The following is a 25,624-nucleotide window of genomic DNA, read 5'->3' on the forward strand; positions in this document are numbered from 1 at the left end:
AAAAAAAAAAAACGGAAACAAAATAGTATCTTACAAAAAAAAAGGCAATTCTACAAATTAGTAGGAAATTCCCCGGGGAATTCTAAAGCAAGCCCAAAGAGTATGGTCTAGAACACAGGAAGGGCGTCACGGTGTTTTCCTGAGGGCTGGGCTGCATCTCTCCACTCTGCGGCCCTCTCTGAGAGGCTCGCCACCTGGCCATTCTGAGAAGTCAGTCTAAATAGGAAATGACAGCAAACCCTGCCCTCGCCCTGGGGAAGTGGCCCCTTCAGGCTTCTAGAAGAACCGAGATGAGCTTGTGGGTCTACTATCTAATCGCCTTTTCTACTTGTAGGCTGCCAAGGCCAGTAGAGACAGGAAGCTGGTTTTCCTCGAGGCTTCACGTGGTCACCTTATTGCCGACAAACACTGCAAGGCTTTATTAGCTAAAATGTCAACCCACACACAGATCAGAGACCACCCTCAGCTCCTCTGCGCCTTTCCGCCCCGTACCACATCAGTGGGGCGGAGGCTGAACGCAAACACTCGTGAGGCACAGATGTCCCAGAAGCAATCATGAAAGCCACGGGAGTTTATTTATTTAAATCTTTTCCCCCCAGACGGAGTCTCTCTCTGTCACCCAGGCTGGAGTGCTGTGGCGTGATCTTGGCTCACTGCAACCTCCACTTCCTGGGTTCAAGCGATTCTCCTGCCACAGCCTCCCGAGTAGCTGGGATTACAGGTGCCCGCCACCACACCCAGCTAAGTTTTATATTTTTAGTAGAGACAGTGTTTCCCCACGTTGGCCAGGCTGGTATCGAACTCCTGACCTCAGGTGATCCACCTGCCTCAGTCTCCCAAAGTGCTGGGATTACAGGCGTGAGCCACCGCACCTGGCCAGCCACTGGAGTTTAAACGGCAGTCATGCTGGCTCCAGCCTAAGGCGGCATTTTCCCCCATCAGAAAGCCACAGCTCCTGTACCTCAGGACAGGGCTCCTGTAAGTCAGTCAGCGAAGTCTCTGCTCTAACTGACCACCGGGGCCATTGTCTTCTGACACAGCCTGGCCAGGAGGCCTGCCATCTGCAAAAGGGAGTTCACTCCTTCTGCTATTTTCATGTGAGTGTACCCAATTTCCTGAAAAACAAACCAAATTCAAATCTGGTTAGTAAGTGGGGGGGTTCTTTTTTAAAGTCTGAACTGAAAAAATAAAAATAAAAACAGAAACAAACTGAACTAATGGTTTGTTCAAAATCAGCATGAGGAATTCCAACTCCAGCTGGAAAATGAATGCTAAGATGCGATGGATTATGTTTACCTAAAGTTCAATTTATTTCTTAAAAGGATAGTTCTTTCAAAGATACTGTTAAGAAACTGGGCCGGGCACGGTGGCTCAAGCCTGTAATCCCAGCACTTTGGGAGGCCGAGACGGGCGGATCACGAGGTCAGGAGATCGAGACCATCCTGGCTAACACAGTGAAACCCCGTCTCTACTAAAAAAATACAAAAAAACTAGCCGGGCGTGGTGGCGGGCGCCTGTAGTCCCAGCTACTAGGGAGGCTGAGGCAGGAGAATGGCGTAAACCCGGGAGGCGGAGCTTGCAGTGAGCTGAGATCCGGCCACTGCACTCCAGCCTGGGCGACAGAGCGAGACTCCGTCTCAAAAAAAAAAAAAAAAAAAAAAAAGAAACTGGGTGGGCGGCGGCACGGAAAGCCAGGCTAGAGGAAAATATTTATATATCTGATAAAGAACTTGTATCCAGACTATAAAGAATTCTCAAAAATTCACTAATAAAGGCCAGGTGCAGTGGCTCATGCCTGTAATCCCAGCACTTTGGGAGGCCAAGGCAGGTGGATCACGAGGCCAGGAGTTGAGACCAGCCTGATCAACATGGTGAAACCCCATCTCTACTAAAAATACAAAAATCAGCCAGGTGTGGTGGCGCATGCCTGTAATTCCAGCTACTCGGGAGGCTGAGGCAGGAGAATCACTTGAACCTGAGAGGTGGAGGTTGCAGTGAGCCAAGATAGCACCACTGCACTCCAGCCTGGGTGACAGAGCGAGACTCCATCTCAAAAATAAATAAGTAAATAAATAAATTCAGTAATAAAAAACAAACAACCCAATTAAAAAATGGGTAGATTTAGACCTGGAGCAGTAGCTCACACCTGTAATCCCAGCACTCTGGGAGGCTAAGGCAGGAGGATCACTAGCCCAGGGCTGGAGATCAGCCTGGACAACACAGCAACACCCAAACTCTACAAAAAAAAAGAAAATAAAAACGATCTAAGTGTAGTGGCACACGCCTGTAGTCCCAGCTACTCGGGAGCCTGGAAGGTTGAGGCTGCAGTGAACTATGATTGCACCACTGCACTCCAGCCTGGGTGACAGAGCAAGACCTTGTCTCTCAAAAACATAAAAGATGCAGGCCAGGTGCAGTGGCTCACACCCGTAATTCCAGCACTTTGGGAGGCCGAGGAGGGAGGATCACTTGAGCCTGGGAGTTCAAGACCAGCCTTGGCAACACGGGACACTCTGTCTCTACCAAAAATATAAAAAATGTAAAACTTTAAAAAATGGGTACATATGAATAGATGCTTCATCAAAGAAGACTCTGGAAGGCAAACGAGCACATGATTAAATGCTCAGCATATTAATTAGGGAAACGCAAATTAAAGCCACAGAGCTCATCACATGCCTATTAGGTTATTTGGTGGTTGTTATTTATTTTATTTTATTTTTTTTGAGAAGGAGTCTCACTCTTGTCGCCCAAGCTGGAGTGCAGTGGTGTGATCTCAACCTCCTGCAACCTCCACCTCCTGGGTTCCAGCGACCCTCCTCCCTCAGCCTCATGAGTAGCTGGGATTACAGGCGTGAGCCACTGCAACCGGTCATTACACACCTATCAGAATGATTTAAAAACCAAACTGAGTACTCCGCGTGGCGAACAGGTTAAGCATGCTCCGGAATGCTGCTGGGAATGCACGTACTGCAGTCACTTTGGAAAACCATTCAGCAGTTCCTTATGGAGTAAAACATACACTTATCATTTTCCCAGGCAATCCTGGGAACTTACTTGGGAAAAAGAAAAACTTAACATTTGCATTCACACTAATCCATATATGCAAATGTTTACACTGGCTTTATTCAGTCACCACAATCTGTAAACCCAAATGTCCTCCGGCTGATGAACAGATGAGCAAACTGTGGTACGTGCACACGATGGATTACTTCTCAGTGATACAACGGACTGACGCATGGATGGAAGTACCAACGTGGACACATCTGAAAGGCATTTCTGCTACAGTGAAAGAAAGAAGCCAGACTCACAAGGCTAAGTTCTACATGATTCCATTTATGATATTCTGGAAAACGGTATCCCCCAAACAGAAACTATATCAGTAGTCTCCTAGTGGTAGTCAGGGAGGGGGCTGGCTTCAAAGGGACACGTGAGTTGTTCTGGGATGACAGATTCTGCATCCTAATGGTGATGGTTTTTGCGTGACTGACTGCGTGTGTCCTGTACCTAATAGGCTGAATTTTATTCTATGTAAATTAAACCTCAATTAATCTGACCTTAAAAATCAATCAATCAATCAATCAATAGACAAGAGAGCCTTGAATGAAGAAAATCAGGACTGTGTGAAACAAACTTGGTCCTCAGGACAATCAGCCACGTTGATTTAGTTTGGACGTCTGCCCAGCCTCCCAATCTCATTTGGAATTTGGTCCCCAATGTGGGGATGTTCTGGTCACGAGGACGATCCCACGTGAATGGCTTGGTGCCTGCCCCAAGGTAGTGAGTTCTGGATCAATTAGGTCCCTGGAGAGCTGGCTGTTCAAATGGGCCTGGCACCTCCCTCCATTCTCTCGACAGCCGATCTCTGCACACACAGGCTCTCCCCTCCCCTTCCAACATGAGCGGAAGCAGCCTGAACCCCTCCCTAGAGGCAGATGCTGGCATCACGCTACATGTACAGCCTGCAGAACTGTGAGCCAAATCAACCTCTTTTCTTTCTACATGACCCCGTCTCTGGTATTCCTTTATAGTAACTCAAAGGGACTACGACACACCATCCCTCCCGCTGCAGCTGGGAAACACTGAGCGCCTTCTAGGTGGCAGGCCTGTGAGCAAAAAGAGAAAGTGAAGCCAGGGCCCACAGTCTTTCATTTTGTTTTGAGACAGTCTCGCTCTGCTGCCCAGGCTGGACTGCAGTGGTGCGATCTTGGCTCACTGCAACCTTCCAAGTTCAAGAGATCCTCCTCCCTCAGCCTCCCAAGTAACTGGGATTACAGGCGCTTGCCACTGCATCCAGCTAATTTTTGTATTTTTAGTAGAGAGGGGGTTTCACCACGTTGGCCAGGTTGGTCTCGAACGCCTGACCTCAGGTGATCTGCCCGCCTTGGCTTCCCAAAGTGCTGGGATTACAGGTGTGGGCCACGGCACCCAGCCACTATGGCCCACACTCTTGAGGACAGAGGCACTTCTACACTCTCACTGACCTTGATAAACTCCAGTTTCAGGTATTCTGCCATTTGGAAAGTTTTACACACTCGAAAGATGTTGCCAATGATATCTTCTGGTGAGTAACCCAGATGCCACAGATGAGCAAGAATCTAGACAAAGGAGACAGAAAAGGCTGCTTAACACTTTAAACTGTAAGAAACCATGTGATTTTGAGACTCATCCCAGCTGGTGGGGCCCACCCTTCAGGTCACATGGGGTTACTTTAACTGATTTTCATGGCAGATAGAGAGATAACATTGCAAATGTATTTTTGATTTGCTTAAATATTTTTTTTTCAGTAATATAAAAGATGGAGTCTTGCTATGTTGCCCAGGCTGGTCCCAAGTTCCTGGCCTCAAGCAATCCTCCTGCCTTGACTTCCCAAAGTGCTGGGATTACAGGCAGGAGCCACTGAGCCCAGCCTATTGCAAATGTTTCAAGCTGTGTTGCAAAATGGTATACTACCACACCCATGTAATCTCTTGATCCAGAGCTCTTAAAACGCTTTATTAATCTGATGACTAGGTACAGCAGAGTGGAAAAAGCAGACTATTCATCTGCCAGCTTCACCCAGCTGCAGTCCCAATGCAACCTCTGCAGGACGAGCCCGGAGCACACCCTGACTGGGTAATCCCAGCCTCTGCTTCCCACCCACCTGCCCCACCCAGGCTGCAGGGACTTTTTTGCCTTTGCTTTGGCATCTTGGGGTGAATTCAGGGGGGCAGAGAAGCTCTGTGCCCACAAATCTGAAGGCTTTCTTCAGGTCCACTCAGGGACCTGGGCCTGAGTCTCTGCTCAGTCTCCCCGCCTTGCACTCTGGTTTCACATTAGGTGGAACTCTGCCCTAAACCCAGTCAACTTCCAGCCTAGTTTGTTAGGGGGTAGGCAGAGGGAAACTATGATTGGATCAATGACCTTGAACCACAGCAACCACACCACACCCACGTGGCTTGAGGTCACCTGAGCCCCAGCCACACCTGCTGGAATCTGCTCACGGCACCCAGTCCCATTGTCAGGCTAGAATCTTCCTGCTCCCTCCTCCCCTGGCTGGCTGGGGGCTGCTGGGTCCCAGAATGCCTGTGCCTATGAGAATGGATGGGGACACCTCCCTTACCCGGAGAGAAGATGGCTTCCCGGAGAAGGAGCTAGGCTGGTCTTTCCTCCTGACTTTGGCTGGCAAATTTCTCTTGCAGAGGATATAATTACAGGAGAAAAACACCATTTTGAATTCTAGTTCTACTGCTTTTAAACCGTATGACTTAGGGCTGGGTATAGTGACGTGTGCCTGTAGTCCCAGCAACTTGGGAGGCTGAGGTGGGAGGATCGCCTGAGCCTGAGAGGTTGAGGCTATAGTGAGCTGTGACTGCGCCACTGCATTCTAACCTGGGCAACAGAGTAAGACCCTGTTTCTAAAAAAATAAGAAATAAGAAATAAATAAACACAGAGATTTAGGACAAGGAATTCAGCCTCTCTGAATCAGTTTTCTCATCAGTAAAGTGTACCCAACTCTTGGCACGATTTTTTTTTCCAGCTCCTAAACAGATTAACACATAGCATGATACCAATAATTTTTTTTTTTTTCCTGAGACAGGGTCTTACTCTGTCACCAGGCTGGGGTGCAGTGGCGCAAGCAAAGCTCACTGCAGCCTTGACCTCCAGGGCTCAAGAAATCCTCCTGCCTCAGCCTCCCAAGTAAGAGTTCAAGAATTAATGGAGTGATGTGTATAATGTCCCTGGCACTAGAAGGGCTCCCTCTCTCCTCTGCCCAAGAAGTGAGTGGTTCCTCTGCCAGGACGGGGGGAAGGAGGCCAACCTTGTAGGCTTCGTCGATGTTGGCATTCACACAGTGCTGGATCATCTCTTTCACCAGCAGTGGGTGGGGCTCGTCACAGACCTGGCCAAAGGGAAAGGAAAGGCGGTCAGGGGCTGGAAGGGACAATGTGACCGGGGAGGCTCCAACAGACCAACTTCTGGGCAATCTATGGGTAAAACTACTCAACCTGTTGTTATCATCAAATTCTCCAGCAACCAGAATGAGTTTGGGGAATGCCCCTCTCACCACCAAAGAGAAGTGCTTCCAGGACCAGGAAGATAAATGTCCCAAACACAAGACAGATGAACACGAGAGCAACCAAGGGCCTGTGAAGGATGCCCACTCGGGGACAGCTTTAAAGCCGCCAGCCACCTATCTTAGATCACTTGGGGGGTCATTTGCCCAGAACCACTTGGAATTCACTTTAGAACTGGGAGGTCCTTTGGGCCAATTCCCACCTCCAGCCCGGAGTAGGAACTGGCCTTCCCTGCAAAGGGTCCCCTAGCCTCAGCCTGACACCCTAAAGGAGGGGTCCCGCTGCTCCAGCAGGCGGGTGGATGGTGCTGGGGACTCGTTCCTCCCTGAGCATTCCCCGCACTGGCACGAGGCTCTGCCTCCGGTGCGATGTCGACCCCTAAATCTTCCGAATGAAAGTCTCCTGATGCAGAGGCCACCCACACCTGCCCTTGCCTTTTCCCAGTAGAAGCCATGGTTTCCTGAGCCCTCAGTGACCCTCCAAGACAAAACAGGGCCCAAACCATCACCGCTGTTTCTGAGCGGGCCTCCCCTTCCTAAGTGGCCTCGAAAATGCGTTCACTGCCCAGGTCTACCCAGATGCTTCAAAAATAGCTTGTCTGTTGTCCACAAACCTGGTAAGAAAGAGCTAGACTGAAAGTCTGGACAGCCCTTCCTAGTTTCTACCCAAATAAGGAGGAAATGAGTCTCCCAAATGGCATTTAGATGCTGAGTTATCAGGATGTGGAAGCAGTTTTCAAAAGAATTCCCAAGAGAAAAATGTTTTGCCAACATGGGAGGGTGAGAGCCCTTTTCCTCGGCCTGGTTTTGAGGGTTGCTACCCACCCTCCAGGGGCAGAAGTGGGGAGAAGGGTATGGCATTGCAGAAAAAACCCAGGGTGTGGGGTCTGAAGGCTGCTGGGGAATAGCACAGTGCTCCTGCCTGCCGTTTAGGGGCCAGGGGGTCCCACGTCATCACTCACAATGTGATGGTAAGAACCTCTGTGCAGGGAAGTCGCTAGGATCAAATAAGACGTTGTCAGAAATTGCTTGGCCCTGAGTGAGACGCATCAGTGGTCCTCCCTCACCTACCACACAGAAGTGACATTCCAGGTCCCCTGAAACTCTCCAACTTGTGCAGCAAAAGCAGCAACAGGGAGAGGACAGACAGAAGCAGGGTTGGCTCCCCGGCACTCACAAGAGCAGCTGGGTGTTCGTCCCCACTGCCAGCCCAGCCCCTCAGCCCCGCTGGCCCCTGTAGGGAAGCACGGCTTCTGCTGACGGTACTACCCACACCAGCGCTTGTACCTTGAACACATTCTCACTGTTAATGAAGCCAAATCCTGAGAAGGTGGACTGCAGGTTGTTCAGCGCCTGTTCAGGAGCAAACACATGTCAGGATGATTTTTATATTTCTTTCTTTTTGGGTAGAGACAGGAGTCTCGCTATGTTGCCCAGGCTGGTCCGGAAAGCAGAGAATACTTCTCATTACACTCCACGAGTTCTCCACTAGCATGGCGCCTGGCAGCTACTAAGAACCAGAGTTAAGTGTTCGGTGAACGGCTGAATGAATCAATGCACAACTTAAGTGTGATTTGGGGAAGGGAAAATTGTAAAGGATTCCCGACACTGCTGAGAGCCCCGCCAGGGCTGGTAGCCACGGCTTTGTGGGTGCCACATTTGGTAATGTGCCTGTCTGCAACAGCGGCCTGGGTGGCAAGGGGGTTGTCAGATGGATAAGCTCATATGATTGGGGTTCAGCAGGGCAGAAGTGAACCAAAGAAAGCAGCTGAGAGAGCGATGAGGAAGAGCAAGTGATCCTCCCACCTCTGCCTCCCAAAGTGCTGGCATGACAGGTGTGAGCCACGGCACCAGGCCAAGAGTGACTTTTTTTTTTTTTTTTTGACAGAGTCTCACTCTGTCACCAAGCATGGAATGTAGTGGCACAATCTCGAGTCACTGCAACCTCCGCCTCCCAGGTTCAAGCGATTCTCCTGCCTCCGCCTCCTGAGTAGCTGCAATTACAGGCACCCACCATCATGCCCGGCTTTTTTTTTTTTTTTTTTTCTTTTGAGATGGAGTCTTGCTGTCACCCAGGCTGGAGTGCAGTAGCGCTATCTCGGCTCACTACAAGCTCCACCTCCCAGGTTCACGCCATTCTCCTGCCTCAGCCTCCCAAATAGCTGGGACTACAGGCACGCACCACCATGCCTAGCTCATTTTTTGTATTTTTAGTAGAGATGGGGTTTCACGGTGTTAGCTGGGATGGTCTCGATCTCCTGACCTCGTGATCCACCCACCTCGGCCTTCCAAAGTGCTGGGATCACAGGTGTGAGCCACCGCGCCTGGCCATGCCTGGCTAATTTTTATGTATTTTTTAGTAGAGACAGGATTTCACCATGTCGGCCAGGCTGGTCTCGAACTCCTGATATCAGGTGATCCATCTACCTCAGCCTCCAGGGTGTCTTTTAATCTGAGCTAGACAGCCTACTGTCCAAGGAGGGTGCCAGGTCTCCGTCTCTTTCTCTTGTACCTTGTGCAGCTGTCACTTCCCTCCCCCTTCCCCATGGAACGGGCATGGCAGGCACGGGACGCCCACGCCTGAATGGTAGTGGCCCACATACCTGCCTCATGTCTCCCTGGGCCGTGAAGATGATGGCTTCCAGGCCGTCATCAGTGTAGGGTACCCTCTCCTTCTCGATAACGTTCATCAGCCTGGCGAGAATCTGGGCGTCGGTCAGCTTTGTGTAGCGGAGGACTGCGCAGCGGGACTGAATGGGCTCTGAACAGAGATGGGACGGCAGTGAGGCTTCCCTGCGGAGGCCAGCATCACCCTGCTAGCTCTTTGGTTACAAGGCTGCAGCTGCATAATCCACACAGCCCCAGGCACTCAGTAGAGACTTGGGAGGCTGAGGCAGGAGACTCACTTGAGCCCGGGAGGCAGAGGCTGAAGTGTGCCAAGATCACACTACTGCACTCCAGCCTGGACAACAGAGCAAGGCTGTGTCTCAACAAATAAGTAAATAAATAAATAAATGAGAGAGAGAGAGACTTGGTAAAAACAGGGTGATATGTCAAGGTGTCAACCAATAAGCAATGACGAGGTCTCAGCTGGCACTGCCCGGCATGGCCTCGGCTAGCCACAGCTTCCAGACGGGGAAATGATCCTCCAGTAGAGATACATCCACGTGCCACAAGCCCTCAGATAAGTCAGCCCCGGCCCAGATGGACTCTGGAATTGGTGTGTGCTGGACGTTGGCCCTTCTGGGCACATGACAATTCAATCTGAATGGGCCACCCCAGTTTATTTCTTTTTTTTTCATAGACAGGGTTTTGCTATGTTGCCCAGGCTGCTCTTGAACTCCTGGCTTCAAGTAGTCTTCCGCCTCAGCCTCCCAAAGTGCAGGGATTACAGGTGTGAGCCACCATGCCTGGCCAGTTTCTTTCTTTTTCTTCTTTTTTTTTTTTTCTGAGACCAAGTCTTACTCTGTTTACCAGGCTGGAGTGCAGTGGTGTGATCTAGGCTCACCGCAACCTCCACCTCCCAGGTTCGAGTGATTCTCCCGTCTCAGTAGTTGGGATTACAGGCACAAGCTATCACGCCTGGCTAATTTTTTTATTTTTAGTAGAAATAGGGTTTCACCATGTTAGCCAGGTTGGTCTCGAACTCCTGACCTCAGGTGATCCACCTGCCTCGGCCTCCCAAAGTACTGGGATTACAGGCGTGAGCCACTGTGCCCTGCCAAATCAAGAACTAGGAATGCATTTTTCTCCATTTCATCACTGGCATCTGGAAAGCAGAGAATATTTCTCATTAAACTCCATGAGTTCTCCACTAGCATGGTGCCTGGCGGCTAATAAGAACCAGAGTTAACTGTTTGATGAACGGCTGAATGAATCAATGCACAAATCAGGCAATTTGGGGAAGGGAAAATTGTAAAGGATTCCCGACACTGCTGAGAGCCCCGCCAGGGCTGGTAGCCATGACTTTGTGGGTACCACGTTTGGTAATGTGCCTGTCTGCAACAGTGGCCTGGGTGGCAAGGGGGTTGTCAGATGGATAAACTCATATGGTTGGGGTTCAGCAGGGCAGAAGTGAACCAAAGAAAGCAGCTGAGAGAGCAATGAGAAATGAGGAAAGAGGACAGCTGGGCTGTGCAGGCAGCCTGTGTCAGAAAGAGAAGGATGGGCCAGCCGCAGTGGCTCACACCTATAATCCCAGCACTTTGGGAGGCCGAGGCAGGTGGATCACTCGAGCGAGGCCAGGAGTTCTAGACCAGCCTGGGCAACATGATGAAACCTCGTCTCTACCAAAAATACAAAAATTAGCCAGGCATGGTGGCACAAGCCTGTAATCCCAGCTACTGAGGAGGCTGAGGTAGGAGAATCATTTGAATCTGGGTGGCAGAGATAGCAGTGAGCTGAAATCTCACCACTGCACTATAGCCTGGGTGACAGAGGGAGACTCTAAAAAAAAAAGAAAGAGAAGGATGTGAAACCAGCAGGAAGTTGACAGACCAGAGCACTCTTGGGACCTGGGGCGGGACAAACCCGTGTAGAAGCAGACAGGCTGCAAGGAGGGAGGTGGAAGGGCAAACAGTAAGGTCAGAGAGAAGATGGACTGCAGGATTTCAGAGAGAGGCTTCCCGGAGGCAACAAATTCCAATGTACGGAGACTGCCTATGCAAGTGCTCAGAGCACACGAATAGCACAAGAGGTATCTAGAGAGCGACTATGATCGTGACACTGTGCAGGGGACATCAACAATGTCCTGTGTGCCTCCAAGAGTGCAAGACGGAGACAGACCTGGGGCTCCAATCCCCGCTGCTCTTGCACTTGCTCTGTGACTTTGGGCAAACTACTCAACCTCTCCAAGTTCGCTTTCTTTCCCTTTTTTCCTTAGATCCTAAACATCAGGATGAGCTCCAGTTTACTCATCTCTAAAGTGAAGCTAATAATACCTCCTCATAGGATTATATAAGATTAAATTTAAAAGTTGATTACAATGGGAAACATTTTGTGCATAATATATACAATTTTTCCTTGTCAACTAAAAAAATATAAATTTAAAAATTTGATTATACAGTGCTTGGCCCATGCTATGCAATCAAAAAATCCCTACTCTTCCAGTGCTAATGAGCCAAGGCGAGGCCAGGTGCAGTGGCTCACACCTGTAATTCCAGCACTTTGGGAGGCCTAGGCAGGCGATCACAAGGTCAGGTGTTTTGAGACCAGCCTGGCCAACATGGTGAAACCCCATCTCTAATTAAAAAAAAAAATTAGCTGGGTGTGGTGGTGTGGGCCTGTAATCCCAGCTATTCAGGAGGCTGAAGCACAAGAATTGCTGGAATCTCGGAGGTGGAGGTTGTAGTGATCTGAGATTGCGCCATTGCACTTCAGCCTAGGCGACAGAGTGAGACTTTGTCTCAAAAAAAAAAAAAAAAAAAATTCAGGTGTGGTGGCACAGGCCTGTGGTCTCAGCTGCTGGGAGGGTGAGGCAGGAAGATCACTTGAGCACAGGAGTTTGAGGCTGCAGTGAGCTGTGATGGCACCACTGCACTCCAGCCTGAGCAAAGAGGGAGACCATGTCTATAAAAAAGAAAAAAGCCCAGGTGAGCACCACGTGGACCCCCAGCCACCCAAAGCTCCCACTCACCGATGATCTTATCCGAAGCGTTACAAGCAAGGGCGAAGCGAGTGGTTTTAGAGTAGATTTCCATGGTTCTCCTCAAGGCTTGCTGGGCTCCGTCAGTCATGCTGAGAAGAAAAACAGGTTTGTAAATGGGACCCAGGGCCCGTGCGACACAAACCGCTCCGTACACAAAAACTCAGGACAGAGAAACGCCCAACGTTCCAAATGACGGTCTCATCAGAAGTACATAGGCCACTGCTCTAATGCTAAAACCCGCAGGCCGCTCTCTCAAAGACTGTGCAAACTGCATTTAGTACCCACAGCATCAGAACAGCCCTCAAGTGAAATTCATGAAAACCACCATCTAGAGTGGCTGCCATCACACTTGTGGGAATCGGTTCCTCTCCAGCCCTTCATGACATCAAATTCAAGAGAAGAGTCATGACACCAGCTGCCTACTTTCCTTTCTTCCTTTTTCCTTTTTTTCTTTAAAGAGACAGGTTCTTTTTAAATTTTAATTAATTAATTTATTTATTTAGATGGAGTCTCGCTCAATTGATTGATTGATTGACTGATTGATTTAGACGGAGTCTCGCTCTGTCGCCCAGGCCCGAGTGCAGTGGTGCCATCTTGGCTCACTGCAAGCTCTGCCTCCCGGGTTCACGCCATTCTCCTGCCTCAGCCTCCCGAACAGCTGGGACTACCGGCGGCCGCCACCACGCCCAGCTAATTTTTTTGTATTTTTAGAAGAGACGGGGTTTCACTGTGTTAGCCAGGATGGTCTCAATCTCCTGACCTCGTGATCCGCCCAAAGAGACAGGTTCTTGCTGTCACCCAGGCTGCAGTGCAATGGTGCGATCATAGCTCACTGCAGCCTCGAACTCCTGGGCTCAAGCCATCCTCCCATCTCAAGAGGCTGATGCAGGAGGACCACTTGAGATCAGCCTAGGCAACATAGTTAGACCTCTATTTCTACAAAAAATTTTTAAAAAATACAAAAAAGCCTGTTTACCAGATTATCATAATGCAGAGCACGGCCTGTAACATTAAAAGGAAAAACCAGGATACAAAAATTATATATATTATGATCTCAACCATGTAAACATTGATAGTGTATAAAGAGAGAAGAAATAAAGCAAGCTATCAATGGTCGGGCATAGTGGCTCATGCCTGTAATCCCAGCACATTGGGAGGCCGAGGTGGGCAGATCTCTTGAAATCAGGAGTTCAAGACCAGCCTGGCCAACATTGCAAAACTTCAACTCTACTAAAAATACAAAAAAAAAAAAAAAAAAAAAAAAAAATTGTCTGGGCGTGGTGGTGCACGTCTGTAGTCCCAGCTACTCGCAAGGCTGAGACAGGAGAATCATTTGAACCCAGGAGGCAGAGGTTGCAGTGAGCCAACATCATGCCACTGCATTCCAGTCTGAGTAACAGAGTGAGACTCCAACTAAAATAAATAAATAAAAACACAGCAAACTATTAATATATTCTAAATTTTCTTCAAAGAACATGAATTACTGCTACATTAAAAAAATTTTTTTTTTTTTGGAGACAGAGTCTTGCTCTGTTGCCCAGGCTGGCGTGCACTGGCACCATCTCGGCTCACTGCAACTTCTGTCTCCCGGGTACAAGCGATTCTCCTGCCTCACACTCCCTAGTACCTGGGATTACAGGCACCATTGCACTCCAGCCTGGATGCCACCACATCTGGCTAATTTTTATATTTTTAGTAGAGACAGGGTTTCCGTGTTGGCCAGGCTGGTTTCGAACTCCTGACCTCAAGCAATCTGCCCACCTTAGCCTTCCAAAATGCTGGGATTACAGGCGTGAGCCACCGTGCCTGGTCCTAAAAAAAATTTATTTCGCCGGGCACAGCATCTCATGCCTGCAATCCTAGCACTTTGGGAGGCCGAGGCAGACGGATCACTTGAGGCCAGGAGTTTGAGACCAGCCTGGGTAACATAGTGAGACTCTGCCTCTAGGGGAGGGGGAAAAAAAAAAAAAAAAAAAAAAAAGCTGGTTGCAGTTGCACAAGCCTGTAGTCCCCGCTACTTGGGAGGCTGAGGTGGAGGATCATTAGAGCCGAGGAGTTCAAGGCTGCAATGAGCTATGATTGTGCCATTGTACTCTAGCCTGAGCAACACAGTGAGACCCTGTCTCAGAAACAAAAACAAAAAAACAACGTTATAGGGATAGGGCTCTATATTCTTTTTTTAATGTCATTTCAATTTTTTTTTTTTTTTTTGAGATGGAGTTTCGCTCTTGTTGGCCAGGTTGCAGTGCAAATGGTGTGATCTCAGCTGACAGCAACCTCTGCCTCCCGGGTTCAAGCAATTCTCCTGCCTCAGCCTCCCAAGTAGCTGGGATTACAGGCATGTGCCACCATACCGGTTAATTTTGTATTTTTAGGAGAGACGAAGTTTCTCCATGTTGGTCAGGCTGGTCTCAAACTCCTGACCTCAGGTGATCCGCCTGCCTTGGCCTCCTGAAGTGCTGGGATTACAGGTGTGAGCCACCAAGCCTGGACTCAGATTCTTCATTTATACCAACCACAGTGTTGTGATGGTTGCACAACATTGCAAATGTACTAAATGCCACTGAAATGTACACTTCAAAATAGTTAAAATGGCAAATTTTATGTTATGGTTAATTATGTCCATTTAACCACAATAAAAAATTTTACAGGCCTGGCACGGTGGCTCACACCTGTAATCTCAGCATTTTGGGAGGCCGAGGTGGGTAGATCACCTGAGGTCAGCAGTTCGAGACCAGTCTGGCCAACGTGGCGAAACCCCGTCTCTACTAAAAATGCAAAAATCAGCTGGGCATGGTGGTGTGCGCCTGTAGTCTCAGCTACTTGGGAGGCTAAGGCAGGAGAATCACTTGAACCTGGGAGGCGGAGGTTGCAGTGAGCTGAAATCACGCTACTGCACTCCAGCCTGGGTGACAGAGCGAGACTCTGGCTCAAAAAATAAATAAATAAATAAATACAAATACAAACACAAAAATTAGCTGGGCGTGGTGGCAGGTGCCTGTAGTCCCAGCTACTCGGGAGGCTAAGGCCGGGAAACTGCCTGAACCCGGGAGGCGGAGGTTGCAGTGAGCAGAGATTGCGCCACTGTACTCCAGCTTGGGTGACAGGTAGAAACTCCATCTCAAAACAAACAAACAAAAACAAAAAACACTTCATTTAAATTATTAATGTAAGAGATGCTGAAACCAGCACATTACATGAATGACTATCTTAGACAAATGTTTGTAAGTTACTCAATAAAGAAAAGATTTAAGGTGCAGGCACCTATTAAATTGCTTGTTGAAGATATAAGCAAATCTACCATAAAAGTGCTTTTTATCCTGATTGAATAAAGTCCAAAAAGAGATTTAGAGATCAAGGTCAAAATATATTTGGCAAAGCACTCTACCTGTCTGCTTCATCCAGAATGATGATCTTATGTCGGCCTTTAGGAAGAGTGACTTTTTGTTGAGCGAACATTTTAATTTTATTCCTCACAACGTCAATGCCCCTGAAAGAATAACAAGATTTTACTGGCACCTTCTGAGACAAATTCAGTTGCCTTCACGAGGACTTTTTTTTTTTGAGACAGAGTCTCGCTCAGCCGCCCAGGCTAGAGTGCAGTGGCTGGATCTCGGCTCACTGCAAGCTCCGCCTCCCGGGTTTACGCCATTCTCCTGCCTCAGCCTCCTGAGTAGCTGGAACTACAGGCGCCCGCCACCTCGCCCAGCTAGTTTTTCTGTATTTTTTAGTAGAGACGGGGTTTCACTGTGTTAGCCAGAATGGTCTCAATCTCCTGACCTCGTGATCCGCCCGTCTTGGCCTCCCAAAGTGCTGGGATTACAGGTTTGAGCCACCGCTCCCGGCCTACGAGGACTTTTTTTTTTTTTTTTTTTTTTTGAGACGGAGTCTTGCTCTGTCGCCCGGGCTGGAGTGCATTGGCCGGATCTCAGCTCACTGCAAGCTCCGCCTCCCGGGTTTAGCCATTCTCCTGCCTCAGCCTCCCAAGTAGCTGGGACTACAGGCGCCCGCCACGTCGCCCGGCTAGTTTTTTGTATTTTTAGTAGAGACGGGGTTTCAACGGGTTAGCCAGGATGGTCTCGATCTCCTGACCTCGTGATCCACCCGTCTTGGCCTCCCAAAGTGCTGGGATTACAGGCTTGAGCCACCGCGCCCGGCCTTTACGAGGACTTCTAAACAATCGGTATATCAGGGACTTCAAGGCCCAATTTCCATTTTTGAGTTTTTTGGGGGGGCAATTATAACTATTTATAAGGATTGAGATTTTATGCATTTGTTCCTTCTTGGAGTTCTTTCAAAGAACAAAGAAAATATACACTTTTTTTTTTTTTTAGACAGGGTCTCGCTGTGTCATCCAGGCTTGAGTGTAGTGACCCTCTTGGCTCACTGCAACCTCTGCCTCCCAGGTTCAGTGAGCCGGGATCGCACCACCGCACCCCAGCCAGGCAATAATTCGAGACTCTGTCTCAAAAAAAAAAAAAAAAAAAAAAAAATCCTCATCCTTCAGTTTTTTAACTGCATTGCTTGAGATACCGTATTATCTTTCAAAAGATATAACAGAAGTACAAATACACCACCTTTGTTATCTTGTAAGCTTTCACTGACCACAGCCAAGAATTCAAAATTTTTCATTTTCCACCCACAACAGGCAAGAGAAAAAAACTGACAGGACTCTTCCTAATTATTAGATGAATCAGAAAATAACTGCAATGTAGGCCAAGCATGGTGGCTCACACCTGTAATCCCAGCACTTTGGGAGACCGAGGTAGGCGGACCACTCGAGGCTAGGAGTTTAAGATCAGCCTGGCCAACATGGCGAAACCTCATCTCTACTAAAAATACAAAAATTACCTGGGCGTGGCTGCACACTCCTGTACTCCTGGCTACTCGGGAGGCTGAGGCACGAGAATCGCTTGAACCCAGGAGGTTATGGTGAGTCGAGATCGTGCCACTGCACTCCAGCCTGGGTGACAGAGCGAGACTCTGCCTCAGAAAAAAAAAAAGGAAAGAAAGAAAGAACTGAAAAGAAAAGAACTGCAGAGACACCAATAGCGACACTCTAGACTCTGCTGATGGTGAAACTGATCATATAAGCAAAATCTCAGACTATGAATCTTCAGATGCCAATATCCTCCACACATTTTCCCAAACTGAAGAATCAAAGACTAAACAATATGCAGCTATCCCTCGGTGTTCCTGAGGACTGGTGCTAGGCCCCTCCTCGGACACCAAAACTCACTTATGCCCAAGCCCCTTATATGAAATGGTAATTTGCATATTAACTTATACACATCCTCCAGTACACTTTATTTTTACTTTTATACAGAGAGATGGGGTTTCATTTTGTCACCTAGGCTGGTCTTTTTTTTTCTTTTTTTTGAGACGGAGTCTCGCTCTGTCACCCGGGCTGGAGTGCAGTGGCCAGATCTCAGCTCACTGCAAGCTCCGCCTCCCGGGTTCACGCCATTCTCCTGCCTCAGCCTCCCGAGTAGCTGGGACTACAGGCGCCCGCCACCTCACCCGGCTAGTTTTTTGCATTTTTTAGTAGAGACGGGGTTTCACCGTGTTAGCCAGGATGGTCTCGATCTCCTGACCTCATGATCCGCCTGTCTCGGCCTCCCAAAGTGCTGGGATTACAGGCTTGAGCCACCGTGCCCGGCCTACGCTTGTCTTAAACTCCTGGACTCAAGCAATCCACCTGCCTCAACATCCCAAAGTGCTGGGATTACAGGCGTGAACCACCATGCCTGGCCAGCCTTACATACACTTTAAATATACAGGCTGAGTATCCCTTATCCCTAATGCTTGGGACCAGAAATGTTTCAGATCTGGGTTTTTTTTTTTCACATTTTGGAATTCTGCATTATATTTACTGGTTGAACATCCCAGTGTAGTGGCTCAGGTCTGTAATCCAAGTACTTCAGGAGGCTGAAGCAAGGAGGATCGCTTGAGTCTCGGACTTTGAGACCAGCCTGGATAACATGGTGAGACCCCCATCTCCACAAAAAAAAGCTGGTACGGTGGCATGTGTCTACGGTCCTAGCAACTTAGCAGGCTGAGGCAGGAGGATTGCTCAAGGCTAAGGGTTTGAGATCAGCCTGGGCAACATAGTAACACTCCATCTCTACAAAAATTTTAAACTTGAAAAAAAGAGAAAAATTGATTTTTTGTGTTTTTTGTTTTTGAGATGGAATTTTGCTCATCACCCAGGCTGCAGTGACCAATGGAGCGATCTCGACTCACTGCAACTTCCTTCTCCCAGGTTCAACCGATTCTCCTGCCTCAACCTGAGTAGCTGGGATTACAGGCGCCCGGCACCACACCCAGCTAATTTTTGTATTTTTAGTAGAGATGGGGTTTCACCATGTTGGCTAGGATGGTCTCAAATTCCTGACCTCAGGTGATCCACCCGCCTTGGTCTCCCAAAGTGCTGGGATTACAGGTGTGAGCCACCGTGCCCAGCTGAGAAAAAGTTTTTGAAAATTTCCAAGAAAAAAAATAATAAACCAGCAAGTTGACAAGTGAGCAATGCTCTTTCACTGGGAAGGGGTGGAGGAAATCACATAGCTGGCGAGGCCAACTTCGAATACAACCCAATGCTGAGAAAGGCTGTTTCTGTAACAATTCTCAGTGCAGAGCACCCGCCCCCCTGCAGGTCTGACTCTAAGACCTACCTGTCGTTTGAAGCATTGAGTTCCAACACGGCATCTTTGAGCGCCGGGCCCAGCAGGGCCCGGGCCAAGCACAGAATGCTCGTGGTCTTGCCGGTTCCTGGCGGGCCCTGGGAACGAGATCTCCAGTAAAGACTACGAACCACCAGAAGGACCGCAGATAGCTCCTGAGTTCTGCTCACTGCTGCATGTTCCTCTGACCCCCGCATCCCACACACAGCACACACAGATCAACACAGCTGACCGGACGCAGTGGCTCACACCTGTAATCCCAGCACTTTGGGAGGCTGAGGCAGGCGTATCACCTGAGGTCAGGAGTTCGAGACCGGCCTGGCCAACATGGCGAAACCCCGTCTCTAACTAAAAACACAAAAAAATTAGCCAGGCGTGGTGGCAGGTACCTGTAATCCCAACAACTCAGGAGGCTGAGGTGGGAGAATTGCTTGAACCGGGAGGGAGAGGTTGCCACGAGCAGAGATTGCACCACTGCACTTCAGCCTGGGTGACAGAGTGAGACTCCGTCTCAGGGAAAAATAAAATAAAAAAAAAATACAGCAACCAACCCCAGGCCTTCCAACTAACTTGAAAGAAATGCTTCCCTTTGCCATAGGAATGGTAAGGGGCTCTCCAGGCAGGGAGCGCTATGCACAAAAAAGTACTTCAACGCGTAGTGGGATGAGACACGGAGACATTCAACAAGCCCAGGGCTGGGTACTCACCGCAATGATGATGTTGGGCACATTCCCTTCCCTTGCAAAGACCTACAGCGAAAATGATCATTAAAACTGGTTAAAACTTGATTCTGGATGACCAGATTAAAAAGATAGAATAAAGAACAAACAAGCAGGTTAAAACTCAGCTGAGCACAGTGGCTCATGCCTGTAATCCTAGCACTTTGTGAGGCCAAGGCAGGACAATCACTTGAGGCCTGGCGTTAGAGGCCAGGCTGGGCAACATAGTGAGACGCTGTCTCCTCAAAAAATAAACAAAATTAGCCAGGTGTGGTGGTGTGCGCCTGTACTCCCGGCTACTCGGGAGGCTGAAATGGGAGGATCAGTTGAGCCTGAGAAGTGGAGGCTGCAGTGAGCTGTGATTGCGCCACTGCACTCCAGCCTGGGCAAGAGTGGGACCCTGTCTCAAAAAGAACAAAAAAAAAACAAAACCCGGTTAATGTGTAGGCTTGAGCTGAATCTCCCCAGCCACACAGCCCGTGTAGTAAACGTGGCTACAAATTTATCCACGTGGATGTCCCATCCACCTCAAGTTCTTTTTATTCTTTTAGAGATGCAGTATGGCTCTGTCACCCAGGCTGGAGTGGAGTGGTGTGATCAAGGCTCACTGCAGTCTTGAATCCCCAGGCTCAAGCGATCCTCCTGCTTTGGCCTCCCGAGTAGCTGGGACTACAGGAACTCACCTGGGCATCTTCAAAACTGAACACTTCATTTTCCTGTACAAACCTGAGGCCCCACCCATGTTTCCCACCAGGGACTGTCCATGCCACGAAGCTGAGGTCACCATCATCTTCGTTTGGCCTCATCCTCACCCCGGGTACTTCAATTACCAGGGCTTCACCATCCTCCTCTTCGTCTCCAGTGTCCTTTACTTCACTCCATCCCTGCTACCACTTTCTCATTATTTTGTCTGATTGCTATCAATGGGCCATTAAGTGATCTCCATGCTCCCATTCAAATCCATTTCCCATCCTGTAACCACAACCACTTTCCTAAACACTTACTAAAACTGCTTTTTTCTTTCTATTTTTTTTTTTTTTGAGACGGAGTCTCACTTTGTCACCAAGGCTGGAGTGCAGTGGTGCGATCTTGGCTCACTGCAAGCTCCGCCTCCCAGGTTCACGCTATTCTCCTGCCTCAGCCTTCCAAGTAGCTGGGACCACAGGCGCCCGCCACCAGGCTGTCTAATTTTTTGTATTGTTAGTAGAGATGGGGTTTCACCATGTTAGCCAGGATGGTCTCAATCTCCTGACCTCGTGATCTGCCCGCCTTGACCTCCCAAAGTGCTGGGATTACAGGCATAAGCCACCGCGCCCGGCCTTTTTTTTTTTTAAGATGGAGTTTTGCTCTTGTTGCCCAGGCTGGAGTGCAATGGCGTGATCTTGGCTCACTGCAAGCTCCGCCTCCCGGGTTCAAGCGATTCTCCTGCCTCAGCCTCCAGAGTAGCTGGGGTTACAGGCACCCACTACCAGGCCTGCCTAACTTTTTGTATTCTTAGTAGAGACAGGGTTTCGCCATGTTGGCCAGGATGGTCGTGAACTCCTGACCTCAGGTGATCCAATCACCTTGGCCTCCCAAAGTGCTGGGATTACAGGTGTGAACCACTGCACCTGGCCCTATTAAAACATTTTTACCTAACTGAAATCCTTGACTCCTCCCTGCCCTCACTATGAAGCCCAAACTCTTTTTGTTTCTCAAAGTAAGGGTCTCACTCTGTCACCTAGGCTAGAGTGCAGTGGCGTGATCACAGCTCACTGCAGTGTCAAACTCCTGGGCTCAAGAGATCCTCCTGCCTTGGCCTCGAATAACTGGGATTACAGGCACTTGCCACCAAGCCCAGTTTGAACCTCAGACTCTACAGGCACGCGCCACCACACTCAGCTCATTTTTAAATTTTTTCGTAGAGACCGGTTTCACCATGTTGCCCAGGCTGATCTCGAACACCTGGCCTCAAGTGATCCTCCCGCCTTAGCCTCCCAAAGTGCTGGGATTACAGGTGTGAGCGCCTGGCCTTAGGTCATCTTTTAAAAAGCTACTCAAGGCCGCTCATGGTGGCTCATGCCTGTAATCCTAGCACTTTGGGAGGCCGAGGTGGGCAGATCATGAGGTCAGGAGTTCGAGACCAGCCTGGCCAACACGGTGAAACCCCATCTCTACTAAAAATACAAAAATTAGCCGGGCATGGTGGCGCGTGCCTGTAGTCCCAGCTACTGGGGAGGCCGAGGCAGGAGAATAGCTTGAACCCAGGATGCAGAGCTTGCAGTGAGCCAAGATCGCGCCACTGTACTCCAGCCTGGGCGACAGAGCAAGACTCCGTCTCAAAAAAAACAAAAAAACAAAAAACAGCCACTCACCTCTAGCCTGCTCACAGTGTCTTCATTCCCGACAATTTCATTCAGCTTTACCGGCCTATATTTTTCAACCCTGTTAAGAAAATGCATAAAAATGCTGACATGGTTATCTTCACACTACCCCCCAAAAAGCACTTAAGGGTCATCCTGAGAGCTTTGTTGGAAAATTACATACATTCAGTACAACTATGCCAAACAGTTGCAGGTTTTAAATGTAATAAGATGCCAGCCGGGCACGGTAGCTCACGCCTGTAATCCTAGCACTTTGGGAGGCTGAGGTGGGTGGATCACTTGAGGTCAGGAGTTTGTGACCAGCCTGGCCAACATGGTGAAACCCCATCTCTACTAAAAATACAAAAATTAGTCGGATGTGGTACTGTGTGTCTGTAATCCCAGTTATTTGGGAGGCTGAGGCACGAGAATAGCTCGAACCCGGGAGGCAGAAGTTGCAGAGAGCTGAGATCGCGCCACTACACTCCAGCCCAGGCTACAGAGTAAGACTCTGTTTCATAAATAAATAAAATGTAATTAAGATGCCCAAGTGCCACTTGAAAAGTTAAGGGCATGAGAATTGTACAGCAAAGGCTTCAAACCTGCTACAGCAGAGAAACACCTGTTGTTGCTGGAGCAGGGCCAGCACAGGCCATCTGGAGCAACGGGACACCGTGCTGCAACCCTGTCTGCCCGTCACAAGAGGCCCAGCACACACAACGCTGACATCATTTGGTGTGACAACATGGGTGCAGCCAAGCTCCTTTCTCATCCCTTACCTGCCAGTTTCTTTTTTTTTTTGAGACAGAGTTTCGCTCTTGTGCAATGGCACGATCTTGGCTCACTGCAACCTCCACCTCTCGGGTTCAAGCGATTCTAATGCCTCAGCCTCCGGAGTAGCTGGGATTACAGGCATGCGCCACCAGGCCCAGAGAATTTTGTATTTTTAGTAGAGATGGGGTTTCTCCATGTTGGTCAGGCTGGTCTCGAACTACCGACCTTGGGTGGTCTGTCCACCTCAGCCTCCCAAAGTGCTGGGATCTACAGGCGTGAGCCACCGTGCCAGGCAAGGATTACCTGCCAGTTTCTGCAGACATGTGCCAAATATACAGCATGGCTGGCTAGACAAAAACCGTAGATCTAGGCTGGGCGCAGTGGCTCATGCCTGTAATCCCAGTACTTTGGGAGGGCGAGGCGGATAGATCACTTGAGATCAGGACTTCGAGACCAGCCTGGCCAACTTGGTGAAACCCAGTCTCTACTAAAAATACAAAATTAGCAGGGTGTGGTAGTACACGCCTGTAATTCCAGCTACTAGAAAGGCTGAGGCAGGAGAATTGATTGAACCCGAGAGATGCAGGTTGCAGTGCGCCAAGATCACACCGTTGCACTCCAGCCTATGTGACAAAGTGTTACTCCATCTGAAAAAACAAAAAAATTAGCTGGGCATGGTGTTGCACGCCTGTAGTTCCATCTACTTGGGAGGCTGAGGCAGGAGGATCACTTGAGCCAAGGAATTGGACACCAGCCTAGGCAACAGAGCAAAACCCCCGTCTCGATTAAAAAAAAAAAATTTCAAATGTAAATGTTATTGAAACTAACAGTCAAAATATTTTGAACATGTAATCAATTTTTTTTAAAAGACCGAGGTTTTTAAAAACACGAGGTCATACACTACTATCCACAAAAACTTCTGAGAAAACCAACTAGGTCAGAGTAGGTGGCCACCTGGGATAGCCCTAATTGTCATAAGCATTGTTGTGAGCGAGACTCCGCTCGCAGAGTTTAGGCCGGCCACTCTCGATCATGTCCCTCGCCTTCCTGAAATCATCTCGATGCCACCCGAGGTCTCCTCCTCCCTCGGGATCCCCCAAAACGAGCCCCTGCCCCCCGAGTTTCTCCAGAGCACGGGCCGCCACTCGCCCACCCTCACATCCAAATGCGCCCATTCTTTACGGCCTGGGACCTCACCACGGCAACTCGTAGTGGCCGGCGCTGCCGGGGGCCTTACTGGAGGAAGGGGCAGGGTCCTGGGCCTCCAGCTCGCCCGCGCCACCACAGACGGCCTCCACCTCCATTCTCGCGCCTCCTCTTCCCGCCACCCGAGGCCCCGCCCCGTGACGCCGCCACACAACCCCCGCCCCCTGACTTCCGCCGCGCGCGAGCGGAAGTCACGTACCCGCGCCTCTCCGCGCTGGCGAAGAGGGTTCCGGTGGTGCCCGGGGGGCTGTCGCTAGAGGCCGCGGTTGCTAGGAGAGAGCTGGCGTCCGGCCTGGGAGCTACAGGAAGGCGAGCTCTGGCCGCGACGCCTTCAGAGAAAGCAGGTCGCTCTCGGAACGGACGTTTGTGTGTAGTTTCTGTGGAAGATCCGCTCCGCGGCGGCGTGGGAGGAGCAGGGCCTGGGGGCGTTGCGGCCAAACGCCGACTTCGGTCCTGGGACACTGACAGCGCTCGCGTCCGGGCGCTGCTGGGCAGCGGGGTCCGGGGATGACGTCTAGGGCTGCCCGTGCCCACATTTCCAGATTGTTCTGAATGTCCCAGTGAGCTGCTCCCGTTGGCTGGGCTCCTGCGCCTCAACCGCGTTCGGCACTCGACGTTTATTATCAGGGAATTCTCGGTTGCAAGATGGGAATTCCACCCCCAGCCCATTTTGCAGAGGAGGAAACTGAAACTGTCCCTTTGTCAGATGAAATGCGATGTTCGTTCCAGGAAAATAGGGACTCACGGCCGGGTGCGGTGGCTCACCCCTCTAATCCCCGCAGTTTGGGGGACAGAGACCAGAAGAGCGATTAAGCCCAGGAGTTCGAGACCAGCCTGGGCAACATAGTGAGACCCCGTCTCCACAAAAATAAAAGTAAAAAAAATAACTGGGCGTGGTGGCGCGCACCTGCAGTTCCAGCTACTTGGGAGGCTGAGGCGGAGGAGTGCTTGAACCCAGGAGATGCGGGCTGCAGTGAGCTCTGATCACACCCCTGCACTCCAACCTGGTCTGCAGCAAGACCCTGTCTCGAAAAAAGAAAAAAGAAATACTTCATTCCTTGTAAGGGTTTTGAGCATTTTTGTGGGCTGTTTTTCTCCCTAGTCTTTCCTCCCATAGCCCAAAATGTCATAATAATCAATAATGATGAACCCAGAACATTGGGAGGCTGAGGTGGGAGGATCCCTGGAGCCCAGGAATTTGAGACCAGCCTGGACAACATAACTGAGACCCCATCTCTACAAAAAATTTTAAAAAATGATCCAGTTGTGATACGTGACAGTAGTTCCAGCTACTTGAGAGGCTGAGGCAGGAGAATGGGTTGAGCCCATGAGGTGGAAGCTACAGTGAACCATGATCAAGTCAGTACACTCCAGCCCCAGGGGACACCGAGAAATCCTATTTCTAAAAAAAGAAGAAGAAAAGAAAATAGGTACTTCAGATTCACAAGTGCTTTGACCATTCTGTTTTGTTTTTGTTTTGTTTTGGAGATGGAGTCTCACTCTGTCACCCAGACTGGAGTACAGTGGTGTGATCTCAGCTCACTGCAATGTCCAGCTCCCGGGTTCGAGTGATTCTCCTGCCTCTCAGCCTCCCGAGTAGCTGGGACTACAGGCGTGTGCCACCACACCTGGCTAATATTTATATTTTCAGTAGAGATGGGGTTTCACCACGTTAACCAGGCTGGTCTCAAACTCCTGA

The 25,624-nt window shown here is 49.5% G+C and overlaps 1 protein-coding gene across 3 annotated transcripts; it reads right to left on the reverse strand.

The window, feature by feature from the left end:
* Positions 1-541: 541 nt before the first annotated feature.
* RFC2 (replication factor C subunit 2) lies at positions 542-24,093 on the reverse strand. Of its 3 annotated transcripts, none has more exons than XM_033192877.1 (11): positions 23,917-24,093; positions 21,958-22,027; positions 19,592-19,633; positions 18,876-18,982; positions 15,590-15,691; positions 12,190-12,290; positions 9,158-9,315; positions 7,842-7,907; positions 6,300-6,380; positions 4,482-4,595; positions 542-1,115 (listed from the first exon to the last, which is right to left on the reverse strand). In XM_033192877.1, the coding sequence occupies exons 1-11, from the start codon at positions 24,021-24,023 to the stop codon at positions 1,005-1,007; spliced, it is 1,059 nt and encodes a 352-aa protein (XP_033048768.1). In that variant the 5' UTR covers positions 24,024-24,093; the 3' UTR covers positions 542-1,004. The 3 variants fall into 3 exon arrangements, with proteins under 3 accessions (XP_033048768.1, XP_033048770.1, XP_033048769.1); XM_033192879.1 differs by lacking the exon at positions 23,917-24,093 and adding an exon at positions 23,879-23,903; XM_033192878.1 differs by lacking the exon at positions 15,590-15,691.
* Positions 24,094-25,624: the final 1,531 nt, after the last annotated feature.

This window comes from Trachypithecus francoisi, unplaced genomic scaffold (assembly GCF_009764315.1).
Source record: "Trachypithecus francoisi isolate TF-2019V2 unplaced genomic scaffold, Tfra_2.0 Lachesis_group4, whole genome shotgun sequence".
Lineage (NCBI taxonomy): Eukaryota > Metazoa > Chordata > Mammalia > Primates > Cercopithecidae > Trachypithecus > Trachypithecus francoisi.

Excerpts from the sequence above, each read along its gene's own strand:
- RFC2 (XM_033192877.1), bottom strand. The coding sequence starts at position 24,023 with ATGGAGGTGGAGGCCGTCTGTGGTGGCGCGGGCGAGCTGGAGGCCCAG. Across the intron at positions 4,596-6,299 it reads ACATCGACGAAGCCTACAAG|ATTCTTGCTCATCTGTGGCA; the intron begins GTTGGCCTCCTT and ends TCCTTTGTCTAG. Across the intron at positions 1,116-4,481 it reads TGAAACTGGAGTTTATCAAG|GAAATTGGGTACACTCACAT; the intron begins GTCAGTGAGAGT and ends TTTGTTTTTCAG.